This window comes from Meriones unguiculatus, chromosome 1 (assembly GCF_030254825.1).
Source record: "Meriones unguiculatus strain TT.TT164.6M chromosome 1, Bangor_MerUng_6.1, whole genome shotgun sequence".
In the NCBI taxonomy this organism is placed as follows: Eukaryota; Metazoa; Chordata; class Mammalia; order Rodentia; family Muridae; genus Meriones; species Meriones unguiculatus.
In genome coordinates, this window is record NC_083349.1 from 26,388,175 (window position 1) to 26,400,289 (window position 12,115).

Here is a 12,115-nt window from a genome sequence, read left to right on the forward strand (position 1 = left end):
CTGTCTGATGTTAAGCAACACAGTCTCTCATGTCATCCAGGAGTCTCTGCTTTCTGGCCCTTGTGTAGAAGAGACATCACAAATAGCTTCTGCTAGCCCCACCCCTTCCCTTATTCTACAGTGGCCCCTCCTCTGCCTGCTCAGATTCTTTATGGGGTCTGTGAATCCAGCTCAAAGTTGGCACCATTCTCCTCAGACGACAGAGAGAAAAGATAACAAATTCTTAAAAAAGTGGTATTGTCCTTTTTCTTTTCAGAAGCTGAATAGCTTTGTAGAAAAGCCTGGAAGCTGCAGACAAGGAACAAGTTGGATCTTGTCTACCTTGTCAGATGCTACAGTTTAAATGTTCCCTAGAGTTCATATGCTGGAAACTGAATTCCCAGTGCTAGATGTTGACAGAGTTTAAAAGGTAGGACTGTTGGGAGGTGATTGGGCAGAGCTGTCTCTAATGGATCAATCCACGAGGCAAACAGTGCACAGCAAGTTATTGAGTTCTTCCTTTGGTGATTATATTCTTATACCAATAACCCTTTTTACAGATGAACAGAATAAGGCTCAGAAGAACTACACACTGTAGACTCTCTTTTTATTGTTGTTTGTTTTTTTGAGACAGGGTTTCTCTGTGTAGCTCTGTCTGTCCTAGAACTCACTCTCTAGACCAGGCTGGCCTTGAACTCACAGAGATCTGTCTGCCTCTGTCTTCCAAGGGATTAAAGGCAAGGGCCACCACCAGCTGGCCTACACTGTAGACTTTAAAGTAGTAAAGGCAAGGCTAGGATTTGGCCTGAGCATCCTCACTTCAAACACTCAGTTTGGGCATAGAATGGAGGAATACAGATATGATTTAGAATTCATTTTAGCCTTTCCTCAGCTGCTGCCAAGCTTCTCAGTCCTTCCGAGGAGGCTAAGGCCACATTTTGGTGATCATCAGATCACTAGCACCATGCCAGCAGTCTGAGACATGGCCTCCATCTCGCCTGGATCTACTCTGCCCTTACTTTGCATGGCTACAAGGTAACAGTCATGGAGGATAAGATTAATGCCTTCATTGAAGCAGCTGGAGTCAGTGTTAACTGATCTGGCTTCGTTGTAAAGTCCCTGGAAATCTCAACACTGGGAGCTTCAATTGCAATATAGGGACTGGTGGGTCTGTTCTAGTAGTTGGAGCCATGCCAGCAGGTGGTCTTCCCTTTTCCACCACTGCTGCTCCAGCTGAGGAGAAGAAAAGTGCAAGCAAAAAAGGCAGACTCTGATGAGACATGGGCTTTGGTTGTTTTGACTAAACCTCTTTTGTTAACATGTCCAATAAAAAGCTAACCCTGTTTTTTTTTTTTTTTAAAGAACCCATTTTACAACTGTTAGGTTTTGCAGAAGTGCTTACATAAGTGGGGAGTCTGAAAAGGCAAATTATTACAATTCTTTTGGGGCAGTGCTGGAATGGAATCCAGGACTCTGGTGGTGGTTTCTTTCTCATAGAGTGAGGGAAGCTAGCATATGGGAATTACACTTCCTGCTTTGTTATTTTGTTTTTGGGACAAGATCTCACTATAAAGCCCTGGCTGGCCTTGAACTCACAGAGATCTTTCTGCTTCTAACTCCTGAGTGTTGGGTTTAAAGGCATATGCCACCATTCAGGGCTTCATCTCCTGCTTTTTAAGAAACAGAAAAGAGCATCATATAGAAATTAACAGCAGGCACATTGCTCCAAAATGTTTATTTTATTTTACTTTTGTGCTAGGGCACTGTTTTAAACACCTAAGGTTTCATGCACATGGATTTAATTATGGAAACTAATAAAGTATTCTCTGAATACTGAAAAGGAAACCAAAAGAGGTTACATTTTTCAAGTTCCTCAATAATAATGCCAAGGAGTATATTTTTATTTAACTCCTTCAATTAAAAATATTTTGAGATTTATTTTATGAGTGTAGCAGGGCCTCAGACTTAGTAGGCCCTGAGACTTTAGCACAACTGACTCATGATGGAAGTGACATTCAGTCTGTAAAACTCAGCACATAGACAATACTACCAGCCAAAGCTGAAATGAAAGCCTAATCCATCAAAGTCCACCTTGTGGGAAAGTCTCAAAATGCCCTAACCTTGCTTTTTGGCTTCTGTAGTTCCGCTTTTTGCTAACTGTTCTTGGTAACTGCAGTATGTCAACTCAGAACATGGTTCGTGTGTTTAAAAGCTCACCCTGAGAAATCCTCAGTGCTACTCTGGGACCCTGAACACCCAGTGTAGTTGACAGCCAGGTTAATAAAGACTTTTATGTCTAGGCAGTCTTCTCTGGTGAGTACCCCACAACAACAAATATGTGTGTTTTGTCAGCATGTATGCACATATACCAAGTGTGTGCCTCATGCTCAATGATGTCAGAAGAAGGTATGAGATCCCCTGGATCTGGAGTTACCTATGGCTGGAGCCGCTATGTGGGTGCTGGGAACCAAACCCCAGGCCAGGCCCTCTCCAGGATCAAGTATTCTTAACCCCTGAGCCATCATCTCAGCCCCGTATTACTGTCGTTATTATTTTTATTATTACATTTTAGATTTTTGAGGCAAGGCCCTAGCTGTCTTGGAATTCATTATGTAGATCAGGCTAGTCTCCAACTTACAGAGGTAGGCCTGCCTCTGCCTCCTGAGTATAGGAACCAAAGGCATGAACCACTATGCCCGGTTATTATTGTTGTTGTTCTTATTTTTTTATTATTATTATTATTATTATTATTATTATTATTATTATTATTATTATTGAGACAAGATTTCAAACTGTAGCCCGGGCTAACTTTAAATTCATTGCAATCCTCCTGCCAAATCCAGCTTTCCAAATTTCCTAGGATTACAGGCATGTGTTACTCTTGAGTGGCAGAGACAAATTACCTTTTGGTATGATTCATGTACAAAAATTAAATGTAATGTGACATGTTCTTACATGTTAGGCACTGACAGAGGGGTGTGTATAGGTTGTCAAGGGCTAGGGAATGTGGGGCAGAGGAGCAGAATGGCCAGGAACGCAGCAGGAGGGAGCCATCTAAGTGTCAATGGAGCTGTGCAGGCCCTTGGCGATGCTCTCATTAGCCAGTTACAGGAGGAGGGGCGGGGTGACCTGGCGCGGCTGGGACTCAGCGGCCTTTAAACTGGGTTCCCTGTACGCTGCCCTCCGCTTGCCTACTCCGGGGCGTGAGGAGTGCGGAGAGCTTGTTTCTGTGACCTTAGCAAAGGTAAGAAACCCGGGTGCCTCTGAGGGCCGTGAGAGCGGTCTGGGAACTGGAGAGCGGTCGGGCGGGGCGTAAACAAGTCAGGAGAGCAGCTGCCACCCTCCTTGCATCCGCCGGCGCGGTGAAAAGCAGCACGAAAGCCTGGCCAGGAAGCGTGTGGGTACCCGGGTTCCCGTGAGCCTCTCCTGCCCTGCAGCCAGGCACGGGCAAGCGCAGGGCAGAGCAGAAGGCCTGTGAGAAAGCTGTAGGAGTTTGGTGGCTGTTCCCGGAGGGCCCTGCTAAAAGCTAATCTGCCCCTGGAGACTTGGGGACTCTGCTTCTTGTTACAGACATACTGAGCTCTGCCCCCTTTGTGCCTTAGGCATCCACACCGCAGCTAAGCTGAAGTTGAGACCCAAACTTTGCCAAAGAAAATGCTAGCCCCCATAGTAAGTATGGGGTGGGGCCGAGGGTGGGCCAGGGATGGGTGTAGTGTTTTAATGTGACTGTTGTCTTCTCCCGGTCTGACTTGCTGTTTTGAAGAGAGGAGCTTTGTAGTGAGGGAGCCACACTTCCAACTACTGCTGGGATCAGGTATCAGCTGTGGGTCAGCTGCATCTGCTGAATGTCAGCTCTTGTTGAAGTGGGCTGGTTGGACGCTATCCTGCTTGAAAACAGTCTTAATAGAAGGCAGAAGAGGCAGGCAAGTTGGGGGTTAGGTTCTCCTATCAAACCAGGATAGGTTCTTGGGGTTGAATGTCTGAAGTTGAATTTGCTGGGCAGTGGGTTTTTCTCTTGTTGGCTGACTCATTTCATGATCATCTGGCAAATCCCCAGCTCTGGCTTTATCTTCCTTTCATCCCTCTATCTCTTTTCTCTTTTCTTTCTGATTTTTGTTTTGTTTTGAGCCGAGGCCTCAGGTAGTCCAGGCTGGCCTCAAACTTGGTATTTAGTGAGCTCAGTCTTATACTTCTGATGTTCCTGCCACCACCTCTTGAGTGCTGAAATTATAGGTGTGAGGCCCTCTTGCATGCTAGGCAAGCGCTCTGCCAACTGAGCCACATTCCAACCCCAGCCTCTTTGTTAATCCATAATGTCTTGAGATCAGAACTGGGCGAATGTCTTCACTTTAATAGGACTCTATTGACTTGGTTCAGGTAGTAGGTTTTTGCAGACAACCCACTTGGTGTGTTCCAGTTGAGCGAAGGGATTTTTAATAAAGTTCAAATTCATTCTGTTCCCCTGAGTAAAAACATCACTTAAAACTTAACAGTTCTCATAACAGTCATGTAAGTCCAGTTCCAGGCTGTGCTTTCAGTTTCTAGTACTGAGAGGTCAGACTGTTTTGTTTTTTGTTTAAAGCCAGGAAAAGCTAAGAACACAGAAGTTAGCACTGTAAGTTGCGTATAAAGCTGGAACCCTGCTGAGCCATTAGGAACTGACTGTTGAACAATACATGTGTGCTTCAGCTGTATGTTTTGACTATGTAACTGTGTGTTCTTTGGTTTAACTTTCTTGAAGAAGACAATTTAAGAAACACACTTACGTGTATGTATGTGTGTGTGACATTTGTGTGTTTGTGTATGTGTGTATGTGCTTTGGGGGCATGCATATGCATGGCAAGCATGTGAAGGTCAGAGAACAGCTATTTGAGTCCTGGGATTTGAATTTGGGTCATCAGGCTTGGCCGCATTTTCCTTTATTTGGTGAACCATCTCACTGCCCCCACAGTTTTTAAATTAAAATAATAAAAAATAGATATGCACTAGTTAGAGGCTTATATAGAAGTTATTAAATCTCATTGATGATTCCTCTCCTTTCAGGCTGAGCAGGGAAACTTATCACTCTTTTCCCTGGACTCAGCTCAATATTTATAGTCATCGTATCACCGGGGCTGTATGGTGGCACATCCCTGTCATCCTGCCACTTGGGAGATTGATACAAGAGGATGCAGAGTCAGAGGCTAGCCTGAGCTGTACAGAGAAACCTCGTCTCAAGCAGAATAAAACTGAGCTCAGTGGTTGAGAGCACTGTATGCTTTTTCAAAGGGTGTGGACTCAGTTTCCAGCACTCACATGACAGCTCACAACTCACAAGTGATCTGACACCCTTTTCTGGCATCCAAAGGGACTGTACACATGTGATGCCAGACACATGTGCAGTCTAAACACGCTTACACATAAAATGAAAAAGGAGAAAAGTTTAGGAAGCAAAACCAAAACCCAAACTAAAAAGGCAGGACTGAGGCAGAAAGCCTGAGTAGCTTGCTCTGCAGGGTAGCGGGGAGGAGGCATCAGGAATAGTTCAGCCCAGTTCTCTCCCTGCCCTAATTTTTCTAACTGGATAGGAAGTTTAGATGAAGGCTCCTTTTATCTCCTACCCACTGTATTGCCGAACTTTGGGTGTGTTTCCTGGAAATGAGTACTCGAACAAAAACTAAAACCTAAGCTGTGATATGGAAGGCCAATGTACCTTTGAGTCCTAAGTCCTGAGTCCAGAGTACCTTAACTGACTGCTTTCTTCTTTGATGTTATTATTTTGTTTTGTTTTTGAGACAGCATGTCTATGTAGTCTGGCTGTCCCAGAATTCACTATGTACACCAGACTGGTCTCAAACTCAAAGAGATCCTCATGCCTCTTCCTCCCAAGCACAGGGACTAAAGGTGTGTGCCACGAAGCCAGGCCTGACTGCTTTCTAATTTGAGCTTGACATCTGGGACTCTCTGCGGAGCTAGTTAGGATGCGAGGGAGAGGGAAGAGGATGCTTCTCAAGCAGAAGATGTTTCCCGTCCTTCAGGTTGCATCTTCAGTCCTGAAGCTGAGAGGGGCTGGAGGAGTAGGCAGTGTTCTTCTCCCCAGGCCTCTGATGAAACCCTATAAGTGCCAGGCCAGATGCTGGTGGAGAGAATCACATCCTTGCCCCTCAGCATGCTGGGCCAGGCTCAATGTTAGGGTAGGCATGGAAAGTGGTCGTACATTTCCCTAGCTCAGCCTGTTTATTACAGTCATTCTGTCTATGCGAGCTGTAGAACTGGGCATCAAACATACACTTGCAGTCCTACCACTGGGGAGGTGGCATGCAGAGTTAGAGGCTAGGCTGGGCTATCTAGCAAGATCCCCACCTCAAAAATAAATAAGTAAAATCCACTACCATCAGCACTATATCAACAACGACAAAACAAAACAAACTACCACTAACAATGAGAAACTAAAACAAATCCAAGACCCAAACAGAAAAAGCTGGGCCGGCACCATGGAGGTGGGAACAATTCGACCTGCAGGGTGTGAGGGAGGAGGCCCTTGAGAGCTTCCCCTTCTACCTTATCTATCACTGACCCTTGAAGCTGGTTTCAGTTAGAAGAGAGGGCCAAAAGTAAAACTGAAACTGGGGCTCAACAAAGTGAGAGGCTGACGGGCGTTCCCTGTGCACCCTCTATATATAGCTCTTGTACTTTTTCATGTCCCACTGTCTATTTCACCACTGGATACTTGGATCCAGGCAGATCTCTGGTAGAATATTGCTATGGCTTCTGGATCACCTCTGGGGCCTTGGGTAAGTTCATCTCCACCTTGGAACTCATTTTTCTCATCTATAAAGGGATGCTGTTGTCAGGGGTGGTGGCACACACCTTTAATCCCAGCAGATTTTTATGAGTTTGAGGCCAGCCTAGTCTACAAAGAGAGTCAAGGACAACCAGGGCTCTGTTACACAGAGAAACCCTGTCTTAAAAAAAAAAAAAAATGCTGTTATAAGGATTCCAGGTAACTTGTGAATGTCCCCAATAGGGCTTGGTGAGGGTATGTGAGCTGGGAGTGGGGCTGTTCTGAATGCCCAGAGGGGCAGGTTTACCCTGGAGGAGAATAAACCCAGGGTTTGGTGCTGGTGAGCTACGATGGGCAGGCAAGTTTCCTTCTTTCTCCAGGATGCTTGGGGCATTTGTGCTTCTGAGGCCGGCTGCCTGCTGGAGTTGCCACTAGCTCTCCCTAACTGACTGGGTGGCCTGGGCAGGGCTATAAGGGAAGGGTAATATGTCAGACCAGGTCTTGCCTACTCTTTTTTGGGCCCGAGGCAGGGAGGTCAGGGCTTCCAAGCTCTTTCTTGGTTTTTAGTACCCTTCCCCTGCACCCACCTAGCCTACAGCCCAGGTTGGCATTTTCCTTATCAATTTAAGTGGTTTTACAGCATTCAGCCATTCTCACAATTATTTCTTACGCAAGTCCTGCTGGATAGGTATTAACAGTTCCTATTAACCAGAAGGTTCCCAGAGATCGACTCCAGAACTTTTCCCAGTTTCCAAAGGTGACTGGTGCGTTTCTCAGATCAGCAGCCCCTGTTTGCCCACAGATTTTCTTTTCTTCTCAATGTAAAGTCCATTCTTGGCAAGGCCCAGACTTCACTTGGTTTCCACAAACTTCCAGACCTTTTTCTCATTTCAAAGATGAAAGGCATGGTCAGGAATAGGGAGAATTCTCTCCAGCTGGGTTTCACACGTATCACAATGTCCTCAACTGTTTCTGGATGAAAATAAACTGACAGCATCCAGCCATAGTGGCTGTAGAAGCTGCTGATTCCTGAACATTTCCTCTGTGCGAGTCATGTTTATAAAACAGTGTGTACACGCACACGCGTGCAGTGTGCATTGGGTGCTGTCTCTCTTTCATTTTTATTTTATTTATTTTATTTTATTATTTTATTTTATTTTACGTGTGAGTGTTCTGACTTCTTACGTCTGTGTACTATGTGTGGGAAGAGGGCTTCAGATTCCCCAGGACTTGAGTTAGAGATGGTTGTGAGCTGCCATGTATGTTCTGGGAATCAAACCTGTGCCCTCTGGAAGAGCAGCCAGTGCACTGGGGCATCTCTCCAGCCCCTACCCCCCCTTTTTTGAGGGGGTGGGGGAGACAGGCAGAGTTTCTTGCTTGTCTGAAGATCCTCAGTTAGGCTTTACTGGCTGGCTTTGTGCCATAATGCATGTGCGGAGACCTGAGAACTGCTTTTAGGAATTATTTTTCACTTTCTACTTTGTTGAGGTGAGGTCTGTCTTGTTTCTGCCACTATGCAGCATACTCCGGGGTAGCTGGCCCATAAGCTCCTTGGCATGTTTTTTCTCTCTGCCTCCTTCTCGATGTTAAGAGTGGTGGGCTCAGATGTATACCACCCCTTCCTGTTTTTTACATAGGTTCTAGACCTACATGACCTTGGGTCATTTACTAATTCCAATTTAGCTTCCCACCCCACCCCCGCCCTTTTTTTTTTTTTTTTTCCAGGATCTCTGTATAGCTCTGGGTAGCCTGGAACTCACAGAGATCCACTGACTCCCTCTGCCCCAGAGTGATAGGATCAAAGGTTTGTATTGCCACCACACCACACCACACCACACCACACCACCCTGGCTGCGGCTGGCTGTGGTTTCTTCTTAGTTTTCTTCTTTTTCTTTTTTTGTTTTTTTGAAACAGTTTCTCTGTGTAGCCCTGGATGCCCTTGAACTTACTATATAGACCATGCTGGCCTTGAACTCACATCGATCTGCCTCTGCCTCCTGAGTGCTGGGATTAAAAGCCTGTGCCACCCCACCACCACCTCCTTTTTTTTTTTTTAACTGGGTTCTTGGGATCAAATTTAAACCTTACATGGCAAACCCTTTACCTATTGAGCTGTTTCCTGCTCCACCTACTTTTATAGTTATTGACTTATTTAATCTTAAAGAGAAACCTCCTAATTGGGTGCTATGTATAACTGTCCTTATTTTATGGCTGAGAAGACTGAGACCCAGAGACAGTTTGGGTAAATGTGTCCAGGGCTCTACAGTAAGTACCTGAGCCTTGGTTTGAACACACAGCCCTAAGCATCACCACTGTGCTGTTTCTGAATATTAAATTCAGCTTGAGTTAAACAGAGCCATCAGTGGCCAAGCCTGTAGTACTTCATGTCTGTAATCTAGCCAAATAGTTCATGCCTGCTGAGGCACTGAAAGACTTGCACATTTAAATGGCCATTACCGAATAAAAAACTGGTGATTGGTTGAGTGGGGAAAGATAAATAGAAATGTGAGTAAATCGTACAAAAGAATAAATGAATTGTTGGCTCAAACAATCTCTCCCAACAATTTAAACATAATTCTCACATATCCTGGAGAAATTTAAATTTTTAAATAGTTCACACCAAGCAGTTTACCCCATATTGGTCTAGAGATAACAATTTTTGTCCTTGGAACAGTGTTGCTGATACAACTCTTTACTACACTAGCCACACTATTTTAATACTATTACCCTTTTGGAAAAGCCAGTTGGCTGCTTTCAAGTGGGCCCAGCTTGGATTTCTCACTGTCTGTCGTAGCCTGCCTGTGCCATCAATGTCTTGCCTGCTTCTTCCAGTGCCCTGTGTATGACCTCTTCCCAGTGTAGCAGTCAGGGTTCCCGATTAGATCCCTGCTCTGGAGCAAGCCTGTCATACATCCCATACCTTGATGTTGGCTGCTGTCAGTCAAAATCAGAGGCAAAGGCTTTCTGTTGTCTGCGGGTGATAACCTGCCTTCTTCCTCCCTTGCTGTGGCAGCTTTGAGCCTCCAGACGACAACTGTCTCCTGTTATGTGCTCTAAGCCAGCCATACTAAAAAGAAATACTTAAAATGTTACACTCCTTTTATATATTTATTTTATCCTCCATCTTCCACCTGTCTCTGAGCCTGTGCACTATGGCACATGTGTGAAAGCCAGATAGTGTCTGGGAGCTGGTCCTTTTTTCTATAATGGGTCTGGGGATTGAACTTGGGCCATCAGGTTTTCATGACAAGGTTTTTAGCCGTTGAGTCATCTTTCCATAATGTAATCCATTGATTTTTGTGGAGTCTCAAGGTGGTTTCTCCATTCCCTGGATTCTAAATTGACCACCTAGAGTTGAGCATGGTGGCACACACTTATAATCTTAGAATTAAGACGAGGCAGGAGAATTACCGTGAGGTTATCTGGAACTACCAAGTGAGACTCTGTCACAAACCAACCCACCCATCCACCCATCCATCCAGGGGCTGGAGAAGTGGCTAGAAGAAGCTAAGAGCACTTGCTGCTCTTTCAGAGGACCCAGGTTCTCAGCACCCGTACAGCTCACCACTGCTGTAACTCCTGTTCAAGGGGATCTGATGCCCTTTTCTGGCCTCTGAAGGCTTTTGGGATGTATATGTGCACAGACATACATACAGGCAAAACACTCATACATACAAAATAAAAATAAATAAACTTAGTTACTTCCTCCCCCATTCAAATAAAACTGAAACATAGATACACATTTATTTGAATTTTTTTTTTGTTTTGTTTTGTTTCGTTTTCGTTTTGTTTTTTTCAAGTCAAGGTTTCTCTATGTAGTCTGGACTCTGTTTGTAGACAAGGCTGGCCTCAAATTCAGAGATATACCTGTCTCTGCCTCCCAAGTGCTGGAATTAAAGGCATGCATCACCACTGCCCAGTTATTTAAACAATTAAAAAAATACAAAATTAATACAAAATTAATATTCCCAATTGAGACAGTTTCCTGAGTGTTTGGTAACAGATGGTGTCTACATTTTTCAATAAAAAAATGGAATATTCAGTAAGTGAGCATGTTCTCATTTAATTTTTTTTTTTAAATAATAAGATTGTGGAGATGGCACAGTCCACAATGCTCTTGCTGTAAGCTGAAGGCCTGACTTCAGGTTCCCAGAGCCCACATAAAAAATGGGGCCCATGGCACATGACTGCAGTCTCAGCACTGGGGAGAGAATCACCGGAGCTTATGGGCTGCCAGCCTAGCTGAATCAGTGAGCTCCAGGTTTGGTGAGAGGTCCAGTCTCAAAAAATAAGGTAGAAAGCAGCTGAGGAGGAAGCCTGATGCTCACCTCTGGTCTCTGTACATACATGAACACACACACACATACATACAAACACACACATAGACACTCAGATGAACATATACACATAAACACACACACAGAGACATATAAAACATACATGAACACATACACATATCACTAACATACACATGAACATACACATTAAACACACAGATGAACACATACACATATGAGCACACACATGAACACATGAATGCACACGTGAACATTCACAGATACAAGTGAACACTTAACACATGTGGTCTCTCACACACAAATTCTTTTTTTTTTTTTACACACAAATCCTTAAAGATTTTATTTTCAAAGTAATTTATAGGAAAAAAAAAATTCAAATAGTCAAGTAATAAAATATGAGTTCCCAAATTTCTATCAGTCACTGTAGGGAGTAGCCAATAGTTTGGCATATTCTCCTCAGATCATGCATGATATATAATGCATTTTAATTATAAGTATATAAAATTTTACATTAAGCAGAAATAAAATAATAATGTCTTTTTAGGGGGAGATGGTGATTCTGGCAGTCAAATCCAGGACCTGAGGTGTGCTAGGCAAATGCCCTGCCACTGAGTTACACCCTCAACCCTGATCACGTCTTTCAACTTCCTTTTTTGGTGAGAGGGGCATTTTTTGAGATTGGGTCTCATGAAGCCCAGGCTGGCCTCCAACTTACTGGGGATGACGTTGGACTTCTGCTATTCCTGACTTTACTTCCCAGAGGCTGGGATGACAGGCATGCACCACCACTCTTGGTTTTATGCAGTGCTGAGGATTGAGCCAATAGCTTTGTACCTGCTAGACAGGTGCCCTATCAGCTAAGCCATGTCCCTTGCTTTCTTTTTCTTTTTTTCTCTTCCTTCCTTCCTTCCTTCCTTTTTCCTCCTCCTCCTCCTCCTCTTCTTTGTTTCTTTATGTAGCTCTGGCTATCCTGTAACTCACGAGATCTACCTGCCTCTGCCTCCTGAGTGCTAGGACTAAAGGTGTGTACTGCCATGTCCGGCTTCAGCTTGCTTTTTTGAAAGTAATGTTTATT

The 12,115-nt window shown here is 44.4% G+C and overlaps 1 protein-coding gene across 5 annotated transcripts in view; it reads left to right on the forward strand.

The window, feature by feature from the left end:
• Positions 1 to 3,028: 3,028 nt before the first annotated feature.
• Positions 3,029 to 12,115, forward strand: part of LOC110551614 (phospholipase A and acyltransferase 3) — a 39,360-nt gene continuing 30,273 nt past the window's right edge. For 2 of the 5 annotated variants that reach the window (XM_060385917.1, XM_021642306.2), the window contains exon 1: positions 3,029 to 3,223. In XM_060385917.1, coding sequence (XP_060241900.1) covers positions 3,044 to 3,223 — 180 coding nt within the window. In that variant the 5' untranslated portion in view covers positions 3,029 to 3,043. Of the gene's footprint in view, positions 3,224 to 3,356; positions 3,377 to 3,581; positions 3,649 to 6,602; positions 6,753 to 12,115 lie in introns of those variants that run through there. The other 3 variants (XM_021642307.2, XM_060385936.1, XM_060385923.1) reach the window with 3 other exon arrangements.